General features: G+C 41.5%; 1 protein-coding gene across 1 annotated transcript; it reads right to left on the bottom strand.

The window, feature by feature from the left end:
• Positions 1-987: 987 nt before the first annotated feature.
• On the bottom strand, positions 988-22,160 carry LOC116392078 (noelin-2). Its single transcript, XM_031863227.1, has 8 exons — positions 21,388-22,160; positions 15,627-15,776; positions 13,088-13,243; positions 8,198-8,417; positions 7,618-7,724; positions 3,340-3,516; positions 3,078-3,251; positions 988-1,901 (listed from the first exon to the last, which is right to left on the bottom strand). The coding sequence occupies exons 1-8, from the start codon at positions 21,529-21,531 to the stop codon at positions 1,581-1,583; spliced, it is 1,449 nt and encodes a 482-aa protein (XP_031719087.1). The 5' UTR covers positions 21,532-22,160; the 3' UTR covers positions 988-1,580.
• Between the last annotated feature and the right edge of the window lie 5,631 nt (positions 22,161-27,791).

Here is a 27,791-nt window from a genome sequence, read left to right as displayed (position 1 = left end):
TGGTAGTTAACTGTGAGTGTCCCTCTACACTCAGTTTTTTTCTACTTTAATAATGTGCTTTGTCGTGTTTTGCTTCATATTTGTAGTCGTGTGTGCCAGAAGTATAGCTGCCAACAAGCACGAATAGAACTTTTGTCTCCCGAGCCTGGTGGACCGTAGCAAAGGAGGACAAGCTTCAGTGCTCGTTTAATCTCGTGCAAAACGCTTTCTCAGCCATGACTTCATGCATTTTTTTGGTTTTCTTTTTGTTTGTTTTTTAGGGCAAAACTTCCATCCATCTGACGACCGTCCATATTTGTTTTTTTCTGAAGTCCAGTTTGATTTCTGTGAGATCCCAAGTCCCTGTAATCACCACTCTGAAATCATTCAGCCAAGTGTGTGTGTGTGGTCCTGCGTCTTGATTAAATCCTCTGCTGCGTTCTTACGATTAAAGTATTAAAAATAAGTTAAACATGTCGTTCATCCCGTGGTCTACCATGATTTTTAAAGGGTTACTTAAGTTGCCTCGGAGGTGGCACTGCCTTAAAGTCAAGTAACAAAAGTCCCCTGTGTTTGGTGAACGCCACAGACTAAAGAAAAGACTGGAACATCATTGACTGCAGCAACTGTGGCTATTTTAAAGGTGTATTGTAAATCCCCCTGCCCAGGGATTGGATAGTGTTTTGGTGTTATACGCGCCCTCTGTTGGCATTTCCTTTCCCTTTGTTTTGTTGTTTTCTCTCACCTCTCAAGACCCTGACAGTCAAAGGAGAACACCTGAGCTGATTGAGTCCAGATGGCAGAGTAGAGGAAGAGCGAGAGCGAGAGCGAGAGAGAGAGAGAGAGAGAGAGTGAGTTTCGGTGTCATGGTCTCTATTTGAGCCATTGTTAAAAGGTTGTAAAAGAGAATCAAACCTGTTTTCTACCAGGACAAATGAAATATTAAAAACAAGTTAAAAACCTCCCCTCTCCACCCTCTCTGCTCCGAAACAGAGAAGACAGTCTAGACAAAGTTTTACAGTAATGTTTATTGAATGAACAACCATGCTGACTGAACACGTCCACGATCACATCACAAACCCAGAATATCTCCATCAGGTCCTTCGTCGGAACTCGAGGTTTGAAGCGAGTTAAAATTCAGGTCACGAGATGCATTTTTTTTTTTTTTTTTTTTTGGGATGATACGACCTCAACTTCCAAAATCAATTCTTGAGACACAAGTGGAATGAAACGCAACAGAATATGGATGAGCGTGAACTGTCTGATTTCTTTCCATCAGCGTTTCTGGAGCAGAAGCGGTTAATTTTCCTCTTCATTGTGATGAATACTCTTGACTGTGACCTTTAGACGTGTGTTCCACAACTGAGTTTTGTGTTTAGTTATTAGCTCAGTGAGCTGTCGCAGTCTTCAAGTCATTCAAATTCAAACTCAGAAAGCATTCATTTTCCTGTTGACGTGAATGGCCATTGAGTGTGTGAGTGTGTGTGTGTGTGTGTGTGTGCATTTGTGCGTTGTAAGTTGCAGTATCCTGTAATGACCCATTGCCTCCGTCTCTACAATAACTCCCTCTCTTTTCTTTAAAACATTTACTATGCGTTGATCTATCCATCACTCCTGATGACGTGAAACAGTGTGACGTTGTAGAGCACCTGGTGTCCGTTGTTCCAGGTGTACAGCGCTCTCTCTCTGGGGTTGTAGTCCATCATGCTGATGTGGGAGTACTGGTTGTGGAAGGGGATGTCGGTGTACTCGTACGTGGAGGAGTTGGTGTGGTAGGCGAAGTGTACTTTGGCCCCGGCCAGGTGGGAGTTGGTGACATAGAGGGTGCCGCAGATCATGAAGGCCTCCCCTGCGCTGCGCTTAGGAAACCCTGTGTCCCAGCTCCGGAGGACTTCCAGCGAGCGAGAGTCCAGACGACTCACCTGCAAACAGAGAGCGACTGTCGGTCACAGAGATCGCAAGATCATAAAACAGTTCACATGGTTTTAAAAAATCCAATCAAAAGCTGATTGAAGAGGTAAGCTGCTGTTGTGTAAGACAACAATCTTCAAATTTCCTGTTTTTACAATACCACGTTTGTTGAATTGAATGAGAAGAAGACTTTTGCACTTAATCACATGGTGTACTTACAGTATGTACAATCTTTTTAAAATATCAACAAGGCCAATAAATCTGCCCATATTGGCTGACTGTAGATATATCTGTATCGGCACATATGCCAGCTGGTAAGCAACAAGCAAACGCAGTGCAGAAATGACAAAAGAAATGTTTATTATCATCAATGTTTATGTAATCAGGCTCGCAAAGCTTGCCAGACCTGCTGTGCCTAGTTATGAAGCTGTAAGTGTGTTTCCATCCACATGTTTTTCCTGCACATTTGGAATATGCAAATTTAAAAAAATCCCTGAGTGGAAACGTTGAAAAAAAGCTTTTACATTTGGCTGAGGTGGAAAAGTTGGTGTATCAATAAATGCAAAAAAGCTTTGTGAATAAATCATGATGTACACGTGACTTCAATGTCTATTGATGGTGTTTTCTTTTACTCGAACCTTAAAAGCCGAATCTTCACCCTAAAATGTAATGCTTTACATTATTGTATTTTTTCCCCACTTTGTCCCCAACAGGAAGGCGAGTCCCCACAATGTGATTGTGTAATCAGCCTTATGTCCACACAAGACCAGTAAAACACACACACACACACACACACACACACACACAAACACACACCCTTCTTGTCCCCTAGGTAAACACACAGGCTTGTAATAAGAGAAAGAGAAAACTAGGCGTTTACAGTTTATTAAAATCATGTTATGTAAAACTACAATGCACCTGGTGTTCATTATGATAAATTACATTATTCAACGCAGCAATCTGCCTCAGCTGTTTTAATGGACTTTTAAAAACCGTGGGAGTGTACGACTTTTAGAAGGTAAAGCAACCCTGCTGACAGCAGTAAGTCCAGACTTGAACAAACACACCAGTGGGTTTAGATTTAGCTGGTCAGTTAACATTAAATGTCTCTTTTTTAATATAGAGTGAAAATATTATCTCCATGTTTTTTGCTGATTATTATGTTTAGTTATCACAAGAGACTGTACCATAATGTTTCCAGCGTTTGGGATGGAGGTGTAGACGGCCCAGAGTCCCATCTCATCAGCCATGAGGTCGATGTCAGAGGATCCTCCCCAGCTGTAGGGGAAGGTGTTGTTGTATCCGGCTCCACTCAGGCTGCGCTGCAGCAACACGCTGCGAGAGCGGAAATGGTACTGAATCTGGAAAGACAAGAAGCATGCATCTCTCACTCTGGCCATCTTTCAAACTGTTACTTCTCCTGGGTTTCCATTCCAGCCAGTCTCCTACCAGGATGTTGCTCTGGTGTTTGTTGTAGTAGAGCGACCCGTTGTAGACCACGTGGCCGGTTCCTGCCCAGGGATGGGGCAACAGATGCTGCACGAAGTTCTGCCCCTTTGTGAAGTCCCCCATGGTTCTGTACTCCAGCACACGCCTGCCCTTATAGTAGCCGTCCATCGACCACACCTGATGGAGGAAGAAGGAGAAGGTTTACCTCTGATCTTAACTCTGTATGCGGGATGCTAAACTAACAATTCTGTTTAATTTACAGAGATCCGTAATGGTCACCTGCCATGCTCCCCAGCAACTTGATTACATAATGACATGGTGTTTGGCTTTTGGCTGGTACTCAGACGGCCCACCTTAAGCCAATGAAATCAGTGACAGAAAACCATTTAACTGACCCAACAGCGGTTGTCTAATCATAGCTTAGCAACCGTGACACGGCACCGCAGGTCTGTCGGGCTTTTGATTTCTCCACATACTAAAGAGGTGTGCATGGGGCTGCAGTGAGAGTGATATTCGATGAGTTTAGAGGGTTGTGGTTTTTAAATAGTTTTTTAAAAACCAAAAAATACAAGCAAAAGTGTCTAATGTAAGCTGGCATACCCGGAAGTAACCTAACCTGCAGCTAAATCTGAGATTTTAGGGTAATATTAGCGGCTCTGTCTTGCTCTTTATTGTATTTGTGAAAATTCAGCAACCCCAGCCAAACCTGTTACACAAGATAGTGTTATGTTTGTCAAACACTCAGGATTTTACTCTTGTAAAAAGGAAAATATGGAGATCAAAGCATAAATCTGTGTTGCTCCAACAAGTAGGTTATGTTTTACTATAATGAGCATCCAAACAGAGTTATGTTACATCCTTATCATTACTGCATTATAATACAAGATTTCTTTTATTTCTGCATGAACCATCAACTGCTGAGGATGCTGAGTTTTTATTGGGCCGTGCAGCTTTAACCTCAGTCTTTCAGCGTGATATCATGTGTGTAGCCATCAAGTCCATATCTGTCGAGTCAGTCGGAGACCGTTTTCAGCCCACACGGAGTTAACATTAATTAGCTAACAATGGCTAGCTACACAGCTGGAGGAACAAAGAGAGAGGATGAAGGGGGGGGGGGGGAGATTGCGCATCGCCAGCATAGAGGATTAATTACCCAAAGAGGGACGAGAGGTGAAATAGATGAAAGAAAAGAGCAGAAAGTGCTGGCGAGAGGGAGTATTGTTGGTGAAAAAGATGCTTGTTATTCTCTCTGCAAACAGAAAAGTCGAGGGCAGAAGAGATGGACCGGATGAAAAGGACCCGTTTTTGTTGTGGGTCAAAGAAAAGAAAATCTCTCCTGCAGTGGCAGCACCATTTTCAAAATTAGAGCTAATTTGTAGTTGCACTATTTAAAATTCATATTGAATTAGAAATCATTCAGACAAAAGCAACTGATTGCAGTGATTCTGAGGGCCTTCAACAACAGTGTTTAAATGAGACTTGGGTTGAGGTTTGCAATGACAATGAAACAGACTGATTGCTCTCTCTCTCTACCACCAGCACTCTCTCCTCTAAATACCACCAGCTTCACCAGCTAATTTCATGACGCTTTCTCTGTTTTAATTCCCTTTAAAACTGTGTTCCAAAGGATCTGGAGTCCCTTTGTTTTCTGGCGGCTGTAATCGTCTCCCATTTGAATGCACCACATGCTCTACATAAACAAGCCCCAGACACCGATTATACAACGAACGGCGCGTTCTAGAAAGTGAGCAGGGAGTTTTCTTTATTTTTGTTGAATTCACACCTTAGTTTTTACAGATTGTTGCACCGTTTTCTTTTTACTCCTTCCCAGTTGGCCTGCTCCCATACTCGCCTAGAGGATAGATTTAGTCTGTCCTCATACAATACTTGCATGCCGTGAAGCGATCTCGTCGTGGTGAAACTACACTGTAAAAGGTAAACAGAAAAATCCACAGCTCTCGTTCTGTGCTCATATCTAGTGTTAAGTTCAGCTCGTCAAACAAATCAGGTTGGTATCACTGCCTGTGCTATGTTTTCTGCTACCTTAGGTCACTTTGACACCTGTAGTTCAGTTCAGCTGATCCAGAACAAAGAAAAGCATTACACATTGTTCCCCTTTAGTTCTGGTCTGGTTTGCGTTATACTTTTGGGTTTAACAGTAGTTTGGGCTTTTGAAATCTTGCTAAAATTGTGCATCTACTACAGCAAACAATTGCAACTTACTTCGTTAGCTAGTCATATGCAAATGTTAATCCTACTAGATTATTTAGTAACGCTGAAGTCATGCGTCTATGTGGGTCACAGAGACTTGCAGTGCGACACGCAAACTGAATGGAAATTTTAAAAAACACATGTTAAACTAAAAATGATAAGATGAACAATTTCTAATCCTTACATGTGGCATTGTGATACTTGATTTGTCTAATTCAGACTGATAAAGCATCATGTCATCTTCAGTTGAACTTTTGTCACCACTTTTAAACAGGACTGCAGATAGTGTCCCTTATTTCTTACAGTGGAGTTACACTATAAGGGATCGCTTCACGGTTAGTATGAAGAAGAAGGATTACAACAACAAAAAAAACTATCTTTAATGTTTACTGCAATATGTCTTAAAGTCTTTTCCCCTCTCGCTCTCTGTTGTTTTTCTTTGTCATCGCCTCCCATGCTTCTTTCAAACCATCCTGCCTGCCTGTCTGTCCCGACTGCTGCTCGTTTGATCAAACTTCTCCCGCTTCCCCCCTATACTCTCTTTGTTTCTTCCTCTTTCTGTCCACCCACTCTTTCATTTCCCCGTCTCCCGTTCCTGCTTCCCACCTCTTCACCAAAAGGCCCCATTCTCTCTCTCTCTCTCTCTCTCTCTCTCTCTCTCTCTCTCTCTCTCTGTTCTTTGCTGTGTGTCTCTCATCCTCTCTCTTCCTGTCACACTTTCAGCAGAGGCATCTTGAGAGATCAGGGGATATCCACACCTCAGCAGCTGTTCTCAAAGACAGCGACAGGTGTGAGTGCATGCGTGCGTGTGTGTGTGTGTGAAGTACAATGTGTGCACACAGTCACACACTGATGAGCTAATGAAGTATTCATAAATGCCAAACTGGGACCCTGTGCAGACACTGTAGTCATGGATACCAAAGGATGGATGAGGATGACTTACGGTGTGTGTGTGTGTGTGCGTGTGTGTGTGTCACTAGTTTCCAAACAGCTTTAATTGAGAAGATACAGGTTGTCCTGCGTGGAAATTCACTGATAGATTTATATGATTTCTTTTTTTTGTCAAACAAAATATAATAAGAAATAAAAACATTCCTCACTTTGTAGCTTAATGTCACTGGCTTCCCTTGAAAACGACTTGCAGTCGTTGCTGCGTCGCTCGTAGTGTGAACGCAGCATTACAATCACGACCTTATGAAATATCAAAGGCTGACAAAGTCACCTGCATGTTAGAATTATTCACAACAAATATTGTTTGGATTTGTGTTTATACTTCTTGACAGAGAAAAATTGCTGCAAAAAGTTCATTGCAGAGACAGTGTATTCACAGCTTTCGTAAGAATGAACGGGGCTCCATCTTCCAAAGCGGTATCCAGTTCTCCTTTATACAATTGATAGAGGAAGTTAGGCCGCAAGGAAACACACTATGCATTCAACTAAATGTAAACATAAGTTTATTTACAAGAGAACGCCACATAGTTCCTTTAAATGATAAAAATGATTTCAGCAGATTACAGCTTTTTAGCTTCCCTATCTTGTTTATGATACAAATCCAGAACGACCATTTACTGGATGTGTCTAGTACACAACATTAACTCACAGAGAGAAGAAAAGCTTCCTATTCTTTGGACAAATATGCAAACAGACACTGGGACCAGGAAAGAGCCCCAACCCATAACTGTGACTGTCAAACTGGTAGAAGGCAATAACTGGGCTACTGCTGCTCTGTGCGGCTCCTTGTCGTCACCAGGGAGAAGCTCTAATAGGGAACAGGCAAGGGTCACCATGGCGATATAAATCACACCTGGCAACTGGGAGACAGTCTCCTTGACAACTAGCTTAATATGCGCCCGAGTGTGTGTGCCTGTGTGTGTGTAGGAAATGGGTGAAGCTTGTAGCGAGTGAAGACAAAGTGGACTCTGGAGTCATGTTGGAGAGGAGGCAGAAAGGCAGAAAAATGCATTAAGAAAAATATAGCGCTTAACTACCTTATGACCACATTTACAACACCTGCTTCACTTGTCACGTACACACACGCACACACACACACACACACTGTACACCTACCCTGCTGTCGGAGCTGGGAATCATTGCGTCAGTCATCCAGGAGCCAAAGCGGGACCCCGAGGCTCTCACGGTGATTGGGGTACTAACTGCAGTCAGACGACCACAACCTGTTAACAAAGGATGGACAGAACACGTCAAATCTGAAATGAAACGTTCAAAATATAGCGAGTTTTATATTTGCATATATAGTGAAGATTATGGAAGGGAAGTAACAATGCGTGCTCATATTTTCTGGATTGGAGTGAGTGATTCTGCGTGTTAAGGTCACCTGGCCTGCTTGTTTATAATCTCCGTTTGATTTACCAAAACTTAATGAAGTCTATTCAAGTAAAATAGGTTTGTGCCAAAAAGATTTACTGTTAAAGAAATGTGTTTCCGTACCAAAAAGAGTCCACATAGTTTTTCATTAACTAACCCCGGTGACATCAACAGGGAGACTTTTTCATACATGTTCTATATAATCTGTGGCGTTAAACCCCTTAAATACCAGACATTTCATGTACTCTCCTATTCAACCTCATGACCTAATTGGAAGGCAGCGTGAGTACAACTTTTTAATCAGAGTATTACTGTTCCGTACCAAGTTTGTTCATGCAGCTGTGTAGCCTCGTCTCCAGCAGTAAAACCCTCTGCTGGAGCTCCTCGTAGTCGTACGCTCCGACCTCTTCCTGAATGGCTGTCAGGATGATGGACAGGTTGAGGAGCTCCAGCCGCAGGGTGGCCAGCGTCTGCATGTCCAATCTGTACTGCTCCACCACTGACAGAAGGGGTCGTAGCTGAGACATCTGGCCCTTTAACTCCTGTGGGCGCATTAAAGACAAGAGGGGGAAATAAGTTAGAAGGGAAGATGGATTTGTCCGCACTAATGCAACTCTGTCTTTTTGGCTGAGGCAGCTCGGAGTAAAGGCACCGCTCCTTCACAGCCATCCGAGGTAGTTTATGTGTCTGGTCAGGATGCCCTCTGAGTGAGACTTCTTCCCTGTGGATGAAGAGAGCACAGAAAACACTCGAGGTGCTTTCCATTCAGCTAATCAGGCTTCCTGTCCTCGCTCCTCCATCCTGCAGCCTGTGACCCACAAATTGATCTGGTGAGGAGGCTTCCACAGGAAACGCAGGATTTTTCTATGTGGACGTTTGTTTGTTTTGTTTTGTTTTTTTTACCAGAAAGCAAGTGTCTGGTGCAGTGTTTATTGAACTGACAGGAAACAGTAAGAGAAAGATGCTCCTTTGTGGCCAACAACATTATTCTAAAATGAATGTCACTGCATGATTTAAAATACTGTAGATAAGACAAACTACTTGTGGAAAAAGGAATAACAGCACCAGCTGCGACTCTGTTATTCATTATTCATAAAATTTAAAAAAAGGATTAGTTGCTTATATAATCTGAATGATGAATGAATCATAAAAGTTCTCTTGCAACTTTGGCTCTTTTTCTTCAACAGCTCATTTTGTTGTCTTCTTCAAGTGCACGTCGGCTCATTCAGGAGAAATATACAGACATACACCCCTTTATATCCACACTGTTATTGTTGTCCTATAATTTCAGCCGGAGCCTGAAAAGTATCAGACTTACTGTGTCACATAGACAAATAATAGAAAAGAAATCTATAAAGTAGCTAAAAGATAAAGTCTTTTTGTATTGCTGGTAATCCATCGCACACTGAAAATACAATAGATCTCTAATCAGTACTGGAGCAGCAGTCATCAGCTGCTTTTCTTTCAATTTCCCTTAATTATTTCTAAAAAGTACAAAACGGGTTCCCACTCCCAAATCAATTAGACTGTTCCTTTAATCAGGTTTCAATGTCAGAGGGGAGTGTGTTTCAGTGAGGCATGTCTGACGACAGGTAGCCACCTGGTGCACCATGTTGGGAATACGTTGATTGACACACATTGCTGGTGAAAAGTTAGACTTTAACATGAAACTGAAGGACTATCACACGATGGCATAGTCAGAACATATGAGCATTTCCTTCCTGTGATTAAGTTTCACACTGAAAACCGAAAGAATGGATCTAATTGATTTGGGTGTGCACACCTTTTTCTTTCTCCTCTACTTCATTAGAGAGTTGAAACGCTGTCATGAGTAATTGCTGTCTCCATCCTCGCGTCTCTTCCTTCGCACCTCTCTCACCCAACCCCGTTGGGAGGAGCTCTGACGCGAGGAAGAGACGCAAGTGAGGGAAGCGAGGAGCCAAGTTAGCGAAATGGAAAGCGCCCCCGGGAAACGCTGGAGGGACGACATATCCCATCTGGCCCGAGAACGCCTCACAATCCCACGGGAGGAGGTGGAAAATGGGGATGAAGGAAAGTACGCCTGGGCTACTAGTTTGCTGGCATTGCGACCCAGATTCTCTGTTTAGGTCTCGACACTTTGACTTATTTTCACCCTCCAAAAACAATTTCCCTGTGTATGAAGAGAGGATTTGATATGGAAAAAAGGGAAGGATTAAAAGAAATGTCAAAAGAAGACAAAAACCTTATCATCTCGTCAGAACATCTCACACCCCCGCACACAAACACAACAACACATCCAGGAAACAGAATTGTCAGTCAGTCAAACACTTTATGAGTCGTATCCCTCCCCTGCTATCTTCAAATCAGAACCGTAATACTTGTTCTGAAGCTTTATTTTTGGCATCCATTTCTACATGTCGTAAAATAATAGTGTGAAAATGCTGTGAATACTTGGCTGACCTTAAATTTGGCCACTTCATCCTGACTGATTGGTATTGGCATCATTATTTGTGTGTAATTGTAAGTTCATTAATATGCATTCAAATCAATCTCTCGCAAATGCTGGAAATGTCACGGCCTGTTAAATAGTAAACACTTTACCTCGTTAATCCCTCCCCTGCCACGTGTCCTCCTCCTTCATCTTAATCTCTCTCTAATCTCTCCCCTCCGGTTTCACTCTTTTATCTCTCCCCCTCTCTCTGCCTAACCTTTACCTCCCCTCTTACTCCCCTTTGCTCAGTCCTCTCATCCCTCCCTCCAACAGGGGAAAATGGTAATAGGCAATAAACCATGTCTTTCTCTCTATTTGCTCCTCGTTTCTCGTCTCTAAAGCCCTCCATCTATGAGCCCATCTTAATCTCTCTCTGTTTGACCTCCTCTTCTCCATGCCCCTCGTCCCCCCCCCCGGGATAAAAATACTGTTTAGTTATTGATAAACTTACTGTAGCTGCACATCGCATAAATATTCACCAGTTCTGCCTCTCAGTGTAAAGGCAAAAACTTATGACTGTGAAAACCCCCAAGGAGCAACAAGCGTGCGTACACACACACACCCACACACGCACCCACACACACACACACACACACACACACACACACACACACACACATAAGCTAACTGCAGAAAAACTTAAAAACAGACCCCAGAGCGCTGTGATGTTGTTAAGAAGATGCTCGGCAAAAGATGAAAGCCAGAATGGATTTATGGGGAGGCAGAAATGCTCTCTATTTGGGGAAGTAAGGGGTTGTGCATGTGTTTGTTTGTAGACAGCTTATGGAGCCTCTGTCCAGTTCATATGGCATCTCATGTCTTTAAATACTTGATATATTATTCTATAATGTTTAGGGCTGGGTATCGTTTAGAAAATGACTACACTAGTACCAATACAAGTACCCTTAAAGTGATACCATTACCAGACGCCACAGACATGTATTAATGTATGGGTTTGTAGCTGCTGTGATACTGGGCCAATCACACGTCGCATTATGAGCGTGCAGTGATTGGCAGTGATTTTCCAGATCTGGGAACAAAAAGGATCAAAAGCAGGTATTGTTTAGGTGTTTCATTCCTTCTTGGGTATTTTGGTCGATACCCAGCCCTGATAATGTTGGATTAATGAGCTTCTAATGAAATTTTTAGATTCATCTTTGTTATGTTAGCTGTTTACAGTAATATAGCTAAAGTCATCAAGCGATTAGCTCAACAGCTCTGGGGCAACCAACGGAGACTCCAGGAAGTTGCTGCTCCCGGCCAAGAAACAGTCCGATGCGTAACACCCACTAAATTGTTTTTTTTACACTTCAGCATTTGTACAGATTAAACAAACATGTTTATCAGTTAGCTTTAGAAGTCTAGCAGGCAGATTTAGTTGTTTCCCCCTGTTTCCAGTCTTTATGCTAAGATAAGCTAACTGGCTGCTGGCTGTAGCTTCATATTTACCATACAGATATACTGTATTTATGGCTTTTTTATTTTTGACGCCACTGGAGTTTAGTATCAGCATTAAAGGATATAAACACTCATAACTTACTGAACAAGTAAGTTATGAGTGAATTAAAGTGCAGAAGTGAATATGTTTGCCTCCTTCCTCATCGAAGGCAGTGAATTTTGGTCTGACCGCATCATTAAGCTCATTGTGTGATGTCTGGCCAAAAATGTTTCAGGGACCCAGTAAGCCCTGAATTGGCGATTTGCACATCAAAAGAACTCGAGACATCTAGTTTAAATACGGTCTAAATTTAGTTGAAAATGACTATAGTTAAATGTGAAGCATGTCCTCATTACAGGCTGAAATATAGTCATTGAAATGCTGTTAAAACAGCTATTAAATGTGACCTCGATATCCCAAAACTTTTTCACTTTTCCCCCAAATTCAGCCCACTTTTCACATTCAAGTCCAAGAAGACATACATCTCCAAATCAATGCTTACTGGGAAAGTTACATGCAAGTGAAGACAGTTTACAGGGTTTTACTACCCTGTACCCTGTTCAGTGTCATTAGGAGTCCTCAGCTGCCACTATAGCAGACATTAAACCAGCAATGACACAGCTGATTTAACTGTTTGGATCATTCGCTCCTCGTTCCTCAGATCCACAGCCTTCCATTCTCTATAGCTCTAGAGATAATCTTCCACTTTCCTGCCTTTTTTTTTTTTTGTAGCTGGCACAGACGCCTGCCAGCGGCATCATGGCAGGAAACACACACTGATGAGATTAATACTCCAAATTTAAGAGGTACAACACATTTAGATTTCCCTCAATAAAAGGCAGCTTATTCCGCCTTCTTATCTTCTCTCCTGCTAATTTAAAACACTGACACCAAACTGAAAAAAATTGTATGATTTACATGAGCTCCCTCTGCTTTTTGCATGTGACTATTATGTAAATGTCATCATAATATTAAAATGTGAGGTTTCATTCCAGACAGATTCTTTTTTTTTTTTTTTTTTGGGGACAGCTCGAAGTCTTAATGTGTGCAGTGTTGCTGGCACCTTCTGTTCAAGGACGTGTAACACTTTTACACAGCGGACATGAAGCCAGTGAATTGACAGCTTCAAGACAAATTTCGTCCCCTTCATGAAAGATGCAGGGGGAGTGCAGGCAGGAAACTTCAGCTTGGCATGCGTGAAATCAATGTTTTCACACCAAAGGTTATGTGTTCCCTACAGCGACTGTCTTACACTGTGTATGTCTGGGTGTCTGACTGTGTGTGTGTGTGTGTGTGTTTACCTGCAGGCCCTTAGCCGTCAGAGCGCGGGGGTTGGCGACGTAAGTGTGTAAACGTCCGTCCACTCCTCTCAGCAGGGGCTCAGAGTCTCGGACATACTGCAGGTCTCTGGATGTCCGCAGGTCTACCACCTCCATGGACTGACTCACATTCTGAACCTGACACACACACACGCACACGCATACACACACACACACACACATGGTTGATATGATGAGTGATTATTGTGATTATCCTGCATCACCAGAAATGCTTATGATTGGTGTCGGCTTTTGCTTGATTACTGCCACCTGTTATTTGTTTCCAAATACCTGTTGTAGTTCAATATGGCTGTGTGTTGATTTGATGGAATATTTAAAGGGTAGGCCCACCCAAAGCTGCAAATGATATCGCACGTGCAAATAGTTGTATCTGTCCCATTGAAATAGAAAAAAAAAATGGAATTTCATGTGTGCTACTTATATTTAGGAACTCCCATTGTCCCCGTTATTTAAGATAATCCCCAGAGCACAGATTTATTCTCAGAGTTTAGATATTTCATTTTAGTTTCAGATCATTTCTAACATGCTGTGTGTATGCATGTTCTTGATATGTGCATTCACTACAGGTCTTTGGATATCTTATAACTAATTGTAATAACACTGTTTACTATCTGTTTTTGTATTTAAATAACTTCGATGTGAGTTTGGTTATTATGTCACTGTGACGATATTGACTTAATTATCTAATCAACAATATTTAGAGTCATCAGCCTTCCTATTGGCTCTGTGAGGCTTTACTTTAGTTCAGCAGAGCTTTGAGTTTAATGCTGACATGCTGATTTTTAGCAGGAAAATGTTCACCATCTTAGTCAAGCCTGTTAGCATGCAAACATTTACAATACAATACATACTATACAGCTGAGGCGGATGGGAATGTAAATCGGTTTTGCAGGTTTTTGGTCATAAACCAAAGTTTGACCTGATGGTGGAGATAGATGAAAATGTAAGGGGTCCCCGACATTATAAATACTTTTCCAGTGGAGAACTTGAATATTAGTTGCACATCTTATGAGGAAAGAAGACAAGTTAAGGCACCAAGGAAAGTCATTAGAGTTCATCATCTGGGGAGCACACATTTAAAAAATTTGATTCTGGAAAGACACATTATTACTGAATTTTGAGGATATCTTGCTGAGAGCACTACCAGAAAAAAAACTCCTTCCATCTCAATTTCAAAGGGGAGGCGGCAGAAACCTCAGGGACAGATGACTAAAAAGATAAACAAATAAAAAACAAAAGAGGTGTGAGGAAATGTGTCTTTGGGTTATACGTGCATTCTGTGTTTGGGCTCAACCGACCCTTTGATATTATTGGCTCAAGAACATGATGCAAAGTCACACATATCATATTTCTCTTTGAAGAAGCTTTTCATTAGATCCATTTAACACATGAAATCCTCATCTAGTCTGCTCTGAAGAAACAAACACTCCCACGCTTCTCCTCATTCACCACACAGAAATGCTAACAGATACTTCAGATCTCTTTTCATTTTGAATAGAAAAACAAGCATGAAAAAAGAAAAGAAGATAATCCAGTATAATAATGACCCAGATAGTGATATAGAAGTGATATACAAGCAAACAAACACTCACAAAACCCCCAAAACCCACACACACATCTCCCACTGTAACACATGCCAGGGCGGAAAAATCTAAGCTAAACACGCGTAAACCCTTACAGGAGCACACACACACACACACACACACACACAGCAGGATCGAGGTGTCACTTCCAGAGACACGCTGAGCTAATTAAGATTCATAAATACAGAAGCTTCCCAACAGGAGGGAGGGAGGAGGGAAGGGAAGTTATTTCAGATATAGTGTTCATCTTTTTTTATTACTCTTTTCGCGTGAGGTGAGGACAGGGTGCAACACCAGCAGTGACTGTAAATAACCCTCGTGATGTTATTATCGTTAGTGTGCCATGGTTCACCTTTTACTTTGGCGAGAACACGGGATGTATATATCCTAATCTGTGTGAGCCCTGCAGTGGTGCATGCTTTGTGAAATGTTTGCCCGGTCTGATGGTGTTCAATAATTCATCAGCTTCTGTCAGAAATCACTTTTATTTCCCTCTCAGGACGCACATATGCATTGAGAGAAATGTGCTGACGCAGCCAGATGCATATCCTCACATAAATGCACACATACATGTATATGAGCTCATAAACATTCATGCATACAGATACTCATACAGAGCTGCATCTTATAATGTAGATCTGTCAGTTTGAACCCTTCTTTTGCATGTTGAGTGACTGGGAGTCTGTAGAGGATACAGCTACTGATGTATCAGGGATACATCTGTCAGTGAGACCTGTCTGTTCATGTGTGTTTCTGCAAGTGTCAAAACAAAGAGACAGTCCAGTGAATATTTCATTCCAGTATGCTGCCTTTCTTCTGTGCTGCATCGCAATGTTGACCAATGAAACATGCAGGGATGCACTCAGAGTCAAGGGGGAAACACAAACAGATGCACACACACACACACACACACACACCTGTTCAGTCAGCAGGCGTAGTTGTCGACTCCGAGGGTCTCGTTTGCAGAGGTTTCGTGCCGGAGCGACCACCGTGCAAACACACCTGCCGTCAGGATCTGAAGCCGTGCTGTACACCTGCCAGCCCTCCTCCGAGCCCGGGTACAAGCCCTGCACGCAAAGCAGCTCTGCGTTAATGAAGTCACTGCAGGAGGACCATGTCAGCCGTGCATTCGACAGAGGAGAAGGTCAGCAAAGCAATATAAATTAAGGGGTTTATTATTTGTTTCTTTGTTTTTGTCAAAAGGTCACATTTTATTAATGTTATTTCTATTGAATTAAAACACACCCTTTTGTAAATGCATTTCAGTTTTACATTCTACAATGTAAACAATACATTTATGGCCTTCAATCCATTTTCCTGTGATATTTCATACTGTCTTATCCTGCTAAAACAATAAGTGGAATATGAAGTCACCATGGAATCTGGGATTTGATTAACTGAGAAAATAATCAATAGCTTATGCAAAAGTGACTTTTCAAAATCAAATTTTTGTCCCCAGCTACCTCTAAATTATTGGAGCTTGATTTGATCTGTAAAATCTAAAATGTGTCCATTTCCGTACAGTCACTGTGACCCAAATGAGACAATTCACTCAGATATCATACTGTATGTTAAATTAAAGTATGCTTCAACCAATGCGCAAACACCACCAGCTCCATGAACTTTGGCAAGCGTGTAATGGAATATGCTGCCCTGAATCACATCCCTCAGGACCTGCTTCCCTTCAGGCGTTCAACTCTGGTACAGTATGTGCTCAAAAAGGCACATATAGCATCAGTATATAGGAGTACAGTATATAGAGGGCAAGAGCAGGAATCATTTACAAAAAGATCTGCGTTTTTATATGAACGTGACAATGTAACAGAAATAACAATTATAGTTAATAAGGCAGTGAGTTATGCAGTGCTTCTTTGAAGCACAGATGAAGTGACTATTAAAGCTATAATTCAAGGACCTTGAAGTGGTTACATGTCCTATTTTTCGTGCTTGCTGTTTTTTTTGTTGATCTGTTTTTCGGGAAAATGTGTTTTTCAAAAAGACCCAAATGAGTCATATAACTGAAGCAGTTTCTCTTGTGCTTTTTTTCGAACACACATTTGCTCAGCATCTCAGCGTGTTATTCAGGTCAGGCTGTTGTTGGAAGGGTGGATGAATATTTTCCTTTAAAATGTTTCTGTCTATTTCTACCTGAGCAGGATTTCAGGAGCTCTTTACTGGAAGCATATTGTGATTTCAGTGTCCATTCATGTTAAAAAAAAACTTTGCATTTTATCGTACTTGGCTGCATCACAGACAGCTGTGTCTAAATCAGATATTTGTTGCAGCTAAAATTGGCAGTTACGTCGCCCCCCCCCCCCCCATTCCTGTTTCCAGGAAAGCTAGCAGCAGAGCTGGAGAGCTTCCACCCCCTGCATCCACAGATGGAGCTGCTGTTCACTCTGGCAAAAAGTCACCAGCTCCCCAGAGCTCCCAGAAATCTGAACCAAAAAAAAAAAAGATTTCTACCCTACTCACAGTCCATACAAATGCACAACTTCGCTTCTACTCTTGGCGGTACCATTGCATTCACACGCTGAATACACATTTCATCGACAGACTGCATGGTTTCTTCTTTTCCTTTGCACATTGGGGGGGGTGACAAATAAACATGAAGATGCAAAATACTTGCTTGTGAAAATTTCAGCGATGCAAATTTGTGGGAGTTTGCAACACTTTTTCAAAATAAAGTTCCAATAGATTTGTGCAGGCAGGGGACCAGTGGGATCCTATTGACCGAGAGCAGCATCTGAAAGTCTGTCTGAAGTAAATTGTTGTAAAGCCTAAGCTATTTCATTCAGTTTCCTTTGAGTTCCCTCTGGTTAACAGTTACACTATATGTCTAGGGCTTTTATTGTGAAAGGTAAGAATGGAATGAGTAAATCTGGTATGTGCTGTCTCCTCTCAAGGCTTTATGGGTTGAAGCGTTTTCCTATGCACACAAAATACTTATTCATCTTAAATGTTAGTGAGCACTTCCCCTCTGCCAAGATCACCCACCCACCGGACAGGTGAGGCACATCAAGACGCTGATTAAACAGCACGATTATTATAAAGGTGCGATTGGGCTCGTCACAATAAAAGGCCACTCTGAAAAGTGCAGTTTTATCTCACAACACAACGCAACACATGTCGCAAGGTTTGAGGCAGCGTGCCATTGGCGAGCTGACTGCAGTAACGTCCACCAGAGCTGTTTGCCGTGAATGAAATGTTAATTTATTTCCCATTAGCCATCTCCAATGTCATTTTGATAATTAGGCTGTAAAACCAACCAGCCTAACAACTCTCCCCTCCCTCCCCTTGTGGCGACCAAAAAAATGCTTATCTGTAGCCCTAGTCACAGTTCAGCCCCTGATAAATCACTTTTTTAAAGACAACAATATACATTTCAGGCACACCTGTGTAATAATCAGGCTGTCTAATCAGCACCTTGATATGCCACACCTGTAAGGTGGATGGAGGATCCACCAGGCTGCTGTCTTCAGCAAAAAAAGGTTCTAAAAAAATGATTGTACGCTGCCGGCACAGCACCAAAACTCAAACAGACACAGTTAGCGGCTAGCTGGTGAATATAGTGGAGCATTCAGCAGCTAAAGAGTCACATATTTCCCTCAGGAGTTGGCGTTGGAGTAGACCAAAACCAGAGATAAAAGAGAGTGAATATTGTACTTGAATGTATCCAGTGGCACACCTCCAGTTGAATGCCAATGTGTTAATAAGCTGACAAGCTTGCAATGTCGAGTTAAAAAGTGATAGGATGTCAGTGTTGTGCTTACAGCTTGTTTACTTTGCCTCCATGTAGCCAAATCCGTTATTGCAGGTTTGAAATCTAGTTTTTGAAAGTGTACCACTTAAAACGACCTTCTGAAAATTGAGAACACGCAAATTCGAATGGTTCTCTATGTAAAATATTTCAATTTTATAAACACACTGGTATTTAAATTTCACAATTAGGTATCTCGTTGGGAGAATAGTGCAAATACTTTTTTAATGAGAACAATGTGCATTTGTTGATGCGATTTTCAAGGCTGCAGTACACAGCAAGACACAAACATTTATCAATGGTTCTAAAATACTACCAATGTTATATAATGACACGCGTTTCTTTTTTTAATTTATTGGGGGGTTATTTGGGACCTCATTAGGTAGGACTGAGGTGACAGCAATAGTTCCCTGAGGTCTAAACAACCCATTCATTTATAAAAACAACTAGGTCTTCAGTTTGACCTACTTAACAGCAGTGTTAACATTTAGGAACAGTGTAAAGGTACGGCTGAGCTCAACCTGACACGCACCAGCCTGTCACAGTAATCTGTCTCAGAAGCTGCCCTACAAACCCTGATAAGGAATAATGACAGAGGAGGACGCTGTGAGGATTGAGACGCGAGAGGGGGTACGGGAGGGGGAGGAGGAGGCCGGGAGGGAAACGTCTGATAAATCAATCAGCTGGGTTTGGTGTGGTAACCTTGAAGTCCCATTTACAATAGAGCTGACGGTGGCACGGGGGGGGGGGTTTCAAACAGGAGGACGTGGATGTGATGAGAATGTAAGCATCGTTTGGGCCTACTGCTCGATGTAATTAAACAGAGGAGGACATACGGCACCTAAGGGCTCATTTCACACAAGGGAAAAATGATAAAAATCTACTCAGGCGGCTCAGCTGATTGTGATCAGAGCAAATAGAGAGAGAGTGCAGAGAGCTGAAGGAGCTAAATCCCTGCAAGAATTCAACAGACGGTGGTAGAGATAGGACAACGTACAACAATCAAAAATGTGTAACAGCACACAGAAATCTAAATGTCTCCATGTTGTCATCAACCAACACTTGTACCTCAAGAAGATAAGCAAATGTAACTTTTTTTTTTCAATGAAAAATAAAAGCAACACAACCCCGGCTGTCTTCTTCATTCTCACGTGGGCCTGAGCCGCTGCACTGAATGCACCACATGACAGGAGTCGCACTGTTTCATTGATTAAAAATGAAATGTAATGTTAGGAATAATTCAACAACAACTGTCACGATGGCAGAGAACTCGGCCGCAAACTGATTTTATGTCGCATTCAGTTAAAAAGAGATATTCGAATAGTTTGAACCCATGTGTGTTTTTTTCGGAAGGACATCATTTTTGGCCAATTTTGACAGCCCTTTTAATGCTAAAGGACCTGATCACTAAGTATTACGAATGAGAGCGCATGAAACCTAGTTAGCAAGCAGGCAGTCTAAACAGTCCGTTTCAAGTAATGGATAAATAATCACAATAGAGAGCTAAACGTAACGGATACATGCTAAAATAGATTGCTGAAAGTAATGGATAAATGGCTGAAATACATAAAAGTAATGGATAAATGGTTGAAATATTGAGCTTAAAGTAAAGTATTAACAATTGAAATACTATAGTAGCTAAAAATAATGGATGAACTTGGCCAAAACAACCAAAACAAACTCAATTGCATGAAAAGAATACTGCAACAATATCCACTTTTATATAATCATAAGTGGTAAATAGCACCTTGTTTTGAACACGACGGGTGGTGCATGAAGGACACAAAAAAGGGTTGGGAACCACTGATATATATATACTCCTCACTATACAATGTATATACTATATTGTCTGTGTATTTATATATACATACTGTATAGTCAATTTTCTGTCTATCATCCCCTGACGTGGCCTGAAGTAGGAACACTACCTCTAACATCTCTATCTGTTCTCAGCCAGCTCTTGTGTGTGTTTGTGTGTTTCTGAGTGTGTCTGAGTTTGAGTGTCTACTTGCATGAGACTGCATGCACTTTGCTGAACTTGCAAAGTGCCACCACATAGCAGCTGTGAGCTGCCTCTCCAGCCAGAAAGCTAAATCATGCAAAGCCCAAGCGTGCACAAAAACACAAACGCACACACAAACCTGGGTTATATATAAGAGAGACCTGTATGAGCATTGGTCCAGCACCAGGGTGTTTCTAAGGCAACAAATTGCTGACTGTCCCACGGGTGAGTCAACCTTCCCCAGGAGAAATATCACCCCAGTAAGTCAGAGAGAGAGAGAGAGAGAGAGAGAGAGAGAGAGAGAGAGAGAGCAAACCTATTATGTGTGTATGTGCAGTTGGTGCATACTGGGCATGTGTTCTTTATGACTCATATAAACAGAAGATTATTTACTTATTAGTGCTATTTATTCTTCATATTGGCAACACACTTTTGTTCTAAATCTGTTCCTCTAAGCATCTCTTCTTTCTTGTTTCTTCTCCTCCTTTGCTCTATTTTCTGCACCAACGAAACACATCAAATATCTGCTGCATGTTGGCTAAACCTTCCTGAATGTGTCGATCCCTAAACCCGACTCGATTTCCACCATAATTCTAGAGAGTCTTGGCTGTTTTGCAATTTCTCTAATACAATGCAAAGAATGCCACATTAGAGACCTCGTGCAATTATATGTCCAGAGAGTGGATGTTGATGTGTACGAAACAGCTGAATGAAGCATGCGTGCATGAGTGCACATTGAAAGAACACAAGATAACTTAAGCTGCTGGTGGACAAAAATATCTTCCGTTCAACTGACTGACTCCTTCATATTTAGATGAACTTCTGGTGACCAAAAAAAGCATTTTTTGTTTTGTTTTGGAAAAATAATTATTCACACAATGTGTTTGTCTGTAGTGTGTATATACAGAATACATACGCTGACGATCCGCTCATGTGTGCCCTCAGAGGAAATGACGGTCCCATTGAGTCCGACCAGCGATGGCAGAGTCTGGGACATCCAGTTAGTTACCATAGCCATGGTGCTGAGCACCGCGCCAATCTTTAACATGGGAACACTCATCCTGACACACACGCATCCACACACACACACACACACAAACAAACACAGAAACTCTGGCTGGTTCTCACACGCAGTCCAAACTCTTCACAGCAGTCATGCTAAAAACGATGCGTACACAACATGATGCTACAGGTAAAACCTTTCTGTTCACGCCCGTGAGTGTCCAGCTACAGAATCCCCCCCAAAAAACACAGCCAGGATCGTCCCACTGCTGAAAGTCTTCGCTACTGCACTGCCACGGGTTAGAGGATAAATCCTGGAGCACAAGTCACTCCAGATGTGTCCATGTGAAGACGCATCGAGTCCAAACATCCAGCGCTCGGCTCAGGCTGCAGGAGACGCTCCTGGACACCGCTGGTTAGGTCCCACTGATCTGTGTGTGTGTGTGTGTGTGTGTGTGTGTGTGTGTGTTTCCTGGACTCCTGCCTTCCCCTGGCAGTAAGAAGCTGTGGCTGAGCCAAGCGCTGCTCTCTCATTTATCCACTAACTCTCTACCTCTCCCTCTACACTCCCTCCCTTCCTCTCCCTCTCTCAGACACACTCGTCCATCTCTTCCTCTCACTAATGCTCTCGCCTATTCTCTCAACTTCTCCATCAAATGAGCACATTCTCCTCCTGAACAATGTTCCACGAAATGAACAAGCGGACAACAAAAACCTGCTTATCATTTATCCTCTTTTCTTTCCTCCTTTTCCTGCCCACACTCCCTTTCTTCATATTTCCCTGTCCTCTAATGTTCCCTTTACATCTTAATCGCAGTGATCACATTTTTTCCTCTCTGTCCATTCCCCCGTATTTTCCTTTACATTGATTAAACGCAAACGTCTACATGCACAATGCTCTAGTCTAGATTGACCTGTCCCTGATCTGTGTGTGTCTGATGCAACAGTGCCCCCGTGTGGCCCGCAGTCACATGTCCCAAGTTTAAACTCCGTATCAAGCTGTTTCACATTAAATTTAATCAAACTTCAGATGAAGTACAAGATGTTCAGATGATGATTCATTTGATCTGTGTCTGCAGCGTTTCCACGGAGACAACAAACTCCCAAAATAACATCCAGCCAGCCAATGTGCCACTAGAGTATTATGGGTTGTTTGTATGTCGACCCGCCAAGGGACTGCAGATCAAAAGGAGCTAGTAGCTCTGCTGCCGAGGTGTCCCAGTTCCACACTACATACTGAATGTATGCAGCAAACACTATACACTTATTTTCTTCGTGTGCTGTATTTGCACTTAGTCTACAAAAAATGAATAAATTTAACTTTATTCTGTCAGGAAGTGACACAATGCAAGCACGGATGCATCAAACTGGAACTTTATAATGACAATGCAGATTCAACTTCACAAATGGAGCTGTTTTAAGTCTGCATGCTGACTGCTTTAAGAATGCTTTATGTTGTCACATTTCAAGCTTCACGTTTCATTTTAATCAGGTTTTTTTTCTTTTGTATTTCGGCCCTGACAAAAATAAGATAAATGAAAACACTTTAAGTCGATTTATTGACTTAGTATATGTTATATGTTACAATATGACTGAATATGTTGATAATTGATCAACGTTTTAAGTCATTTTTCAATCACACATGTCAACCATTCTCGGATTCCTGCCTCTCAATTGTTGAGATGTTGATATTTTTCTCTTTTTTTAATGTGATAATAAATATTTTTTAGTTGAGAATGAAATTTAAGGTTTCAGGAAGGTTTTCACTATTTTTTTGATGATTCATGTACCAAATGATTAAGTGATGAACCAACTGGTAGATTCATTTATAATGAAAATAATCATTAGTTGAGCCCTAAAACAAATTGAGTACAAAAATGACCTGTGAAACTAAGAGGTATCTGGCATCTTTGTGTTTTGTCACATTGTCTTCGCTTCCTCATTGTTTAGGGTCCCACAGATACCACTACTGTATGTTTAAAACAAATAACTGCAAAATCATCCAATGTCCTCCTTTCAACTCTTTCGAACATATTTTTTCTTTTCTTCTGACCTTATCAAAACCAAATGTGCACATTTGATGAAGGTGACAATACACAGAAATGACCATAGAGCATTGTTAATACACCAAATAAGGATATATAAATAGTTGTATATATGCTATATGGGCTATGCAAGAACAAATAATGTATATATTTATTTTATCTGCTAAAAAGAAGTAAGTCAAAGTAAAAGACAGAGAAATAATCAGTACATCCTGTAGCTACTCATGTTTGGGGTCAAGTAGACCCCAGAGACCACTCTTCTGTACAAACTGTTAACTCCAATAACAGAAATCCAAATAGACTTATTGGGGATTTTCAGAGTGGGAGTGCAACCACTGTATTCAACCGTGTTTTACAGATACAGACACCAAACAGAAGTAATGTATTATAAACTGTACTAGCATTTCTTCTAAATGGATGTGTCATAAAGTATCAAGCTGATGAAACAATGTTAAATATGTAGTATGAGCTGTTAAAGAGGGCCGAGGGTCCAAGGCCCACTGCAGAACATTAGCGTTAATAACTGACATGTAAGAGCGCCTCTCACGGTATTAAAACAAGACGAGCATGTGTAACTGCAGCTGAACTACAAAAGGACACGGCTGCTCTGTGGTTCACGCCTGGAGCGATTATGTCGACAATTTAACTACCCATCACTAAATGTTTTATTGTGCCTTTGTTCTCATCAACAGTTCCATGCTCAGGCTTTCTTGTCTGAGTAAAGAACCCCCAGGATACACATGGATTATAGATAAAACGCCCTTCAGCGAATACGCTGAACTAACATGAATATTTCAATCAGCAGCACTTAGGGGTAACACGGTTGTCAGGAGATGGAGGGCCACAATAGAGCCGACATGACAACCGAGCAATGTGAATTGCCTTCAGGGTATTTATGGTCTCTTTTCTTTTCATTTCTAGGAAATATTTACTACTGCAAATAATGATAATAATGTGTTTTTATAGAGCAAAACAACAAACCAAAATTGCAAGATAAGAACAACTGAAACCCAAACAAGCAGCCACAATAATGAGCCGAAAGTGTGCATATCAAAACCCACAATAAAAGAAAAAGACGAGCACAAAACCCAATAAAATGAATTCAAGATAATGTGATGTTTAGGAGTGAGTGGAAGGAAGACTCTGACATGCTGGCAAGAACTCCTCTGGCAGCAAATATTGTATTTATCCATGCCTTTTTATGCCGTCCATGCATGCAGCCTTTCATTTATTTTGACACAGTTCAGAAAGATATAGCGTGAAAGCAAATGGGAATTTTTTTTACAAGATGTGCTTTTTGGGAGGTATAAATACAGTTCTCATGCAAACAAGGGCATGCTTTGCCCAAAAGTGTGTATTACTACCCTGAACTTCATCTGATGAAAAAGAGAGGACTTTATCTCTTCATAGGACAAGAATATAAACTAGTTTTTATCCCTGGACATCTGATGTTAAGTTGGGAAACAATTTTTGGGGGCTTTTGTTGTTCCAACACAGAGATTAGGAGTAGGAGGCAGGGGCATTTTCTTACCTGACATGACCAGACAGTAAATAGCAGCAGCACCCAAAAGGCTTCAGGTGGACCCATCCCCAAGCTTCTCTCTCCTTCAGGTGTCCCACGTCTTGACCCAGGTTTTGGCTCACCGCAGGCATAAACAACAAAACACACGCCGCGTCTACTTCAGGTAGCACTGGACTGGACTGGAGTGGCTGAATCCCCTCTGGCTGTAGCAAAAGAACACAGTCCTGGTGGTGGCTGCATGCTGAGGAGAGCCACTCAGGCAACAACTGGAGAGGACAACTGCTGTCTTAGAGAAGGTGAAAGGCGGTGGGAGGGGGAGGAGGAGTTGGAGAAAAGCATAATTATCTGTTTTGTCTATACATGCAGTGGATACACAGTTTGTTAATGTATGTGTGCACTTGTGAGTGACACTGCATGTGAGATAGCACCCTTGGTTTGGGCCTCATGAAGTTATGCTAGAAAGTGTAGAAATAACACACGTTATGTTTAGAGTCCAGAGTGAGGATTTGCTGCTTTTCTTTGTCTTATGTGATAACAACATATCTATCATATTTGGGACAGTTATTTTAGGACGTGGCCTTTAGGGCATGAGGGAATTGTAACAGGCGTTCTCTCCCAACGTTGAGCTGATTAAGACAATAATTGTCAGATTGACTGATAATGAAAATTAGTTGCAGAGGTATTGTTTTTTTTAATAGTAGTGCTGATGCAACACCTCAGTTAAGGCAGCAATGCCAAAATTATATATTTTTTTCATTGCCTTTGGGGATTATTAACATGTTTATTTTCTATTTCATATAACATGTCAAACTTTTTCTGAACACAGGCAGCCGTGCAAGAACTTTTCCTAAATAAAAGAAGTATAACCTTACAACTAGCAACATTATTGATTAGAAAATCAGGAACTCTCTGATGAAAGAATAAACGTAAAAAAAAATATGAATCAACTTTCAGCCTGAGAGTTTTAAGCATAATTGGAACTCATTATACAAAACACCAATTAGTTTTTTTACGGTATTTTGCATTCATTGGCCATGTCATGAAATAAAAAAATGGGATAAAATGATTATTGCAGTCAATATCAGAGTATTTCATTTCACCATTGCAGTGGGCTAAACTGTGCCTAAAGGATAACTGCTTATACTAGCATCAGGGTCTTCTAACAGTTAACGGTAGCTAGTGTACATGCTAATCTTTAGCATGGAACATGTAGCATTATCATGTTAGCATGAAAGTTTGACCATGTCGGTGCCTGGTTGAAGTCAGAGAACCGCCAAAATTATTATTTTAACCTCTGAGGACCATAAGTTGCATTTATCTTCCGATAGTTGCCGACATATTTAGGATCAAAGACTATTGGACGGACTGACAACATTGCTATCATTAGCCACTAACGTAACCTTTGGTGGTTTAAGACAAATAGAGATAGAACTTCTTCCCTTTACCTTGTTCTTTCTTGGCTTTCACACCATCTCTGTGGACTCTGACATCTATCGTCAGTACACACAAACTGAAAAGGAATAAAATATGAAACCTTTCCTGAAAAAGGTCGGTTTTAAAGCTCAAAAAGGCATGAAATATGCACATTCCCATGTTTGCGCTCACCGTGGGTGTAGTTAACGCCAACTGTGACTGCACTGGCTTTAAGTCAGTTTTTAGTCAGGTCGTCTATATTTAATTGTGAAAGAAAATAGCGGCTAAACACTCTTGTGTTCATCTGCTTCCTCTCATTAAAGTTTCAGCATCGTTGTTTCCAATGTTAGATTTACTGCAGATGTCAGGATGAACAGAAGAACAGTGGAGATGGAAGATTAGTCTCACCAAATAAAAAGGTGAATGAGGGAAGACTGGGGCAGGAAGAGAGAATGATGTATCCTCAGGCTGTAGTGCACAATGAATACAGAATACCAGCACTCTTTCACTTGAGAGTGGAAATTAATAAAAAAAACTGGCCCGAAGCCAGTTCCCTGACAGCAATTTAGAGGATATCTTTGACTCAAATTTGACAAGCAAGTACAAGATGTCTGTGTGCTGCTGAAGAAAGTTATTCATGCATTTATTTCAATTTAAACTCCCCGTGTTCTGCACTTACAAAAAGCACTTTGGAGTTGGTTGCTCGGCTTTAAAGTAGAACTCTCTATTCCTCCAACGAATTCCAGTTGCTTTAAGAATACAATGTACGCTTTTATCGATCGATGCGTTCGATTGATTGGCCCTGGCCCTATTTTTCTGACCTTTCAGGATAACGGCGCTTAAGCGGCCATTTGGTGCATTGTCATATACCACTCTATTTAGGCTGCCTCTTTTAATCGATATGCTCTATGTGGTCATCAAGTACCCCATAACCATCTTCAAAATGTTAGAGGAATCCTAGAGGCAATAGATCACGTGCGGATCAAACAAGTCTACAGACACAGTGGCTCTGTGAGGCTGTACTTAGCTGCGCTAGATGAAGAAAAAAAAAGACATAATCAGCGTTTATATTTCATCCTAAGAGGAACATAAATGTCTACCACATTTCCTGGCAACCTACTAAATAGTTATGCAGGCTGTTTGTGGTCAGTGGAATTAGGGATTAATCCTCTCTGCACCACGCGTACACTTTTATAGCGGCCTTTCTTTCAGGTGGCTAAAATGTGTTTTGCTGCCCCCCCGTCCCCAGCAGCACATTAATTTGCTCCCGTGCTGCTTCTCCAAACTGGTGGCGTGCCGACTTGCCAATCTACTGAAGGCAATTCACTGACTATCTAT

This window comes from Anarrhichthys ocellatus, unplaced genomic scaffold (assembly GCF_004355925.1).
Source record: "Anarrhichthys ocellatus isolate YVR2014 unplaced genomic scaffold, GSC_Weel_1.0 scaffold28, whole genome shotgun sequence".
Classification (NCBI taxonomy): domain Eukaryota; kingdom Metazoa; phylum Chordata; class Actinopteri; order Perciformes; family Anarhichadidae; genus Anarrhichthys; species Anarrhichthys ocellatus.
This window is presented reverse-complemented; position numbering and strand designations above follow the sequence as displayed.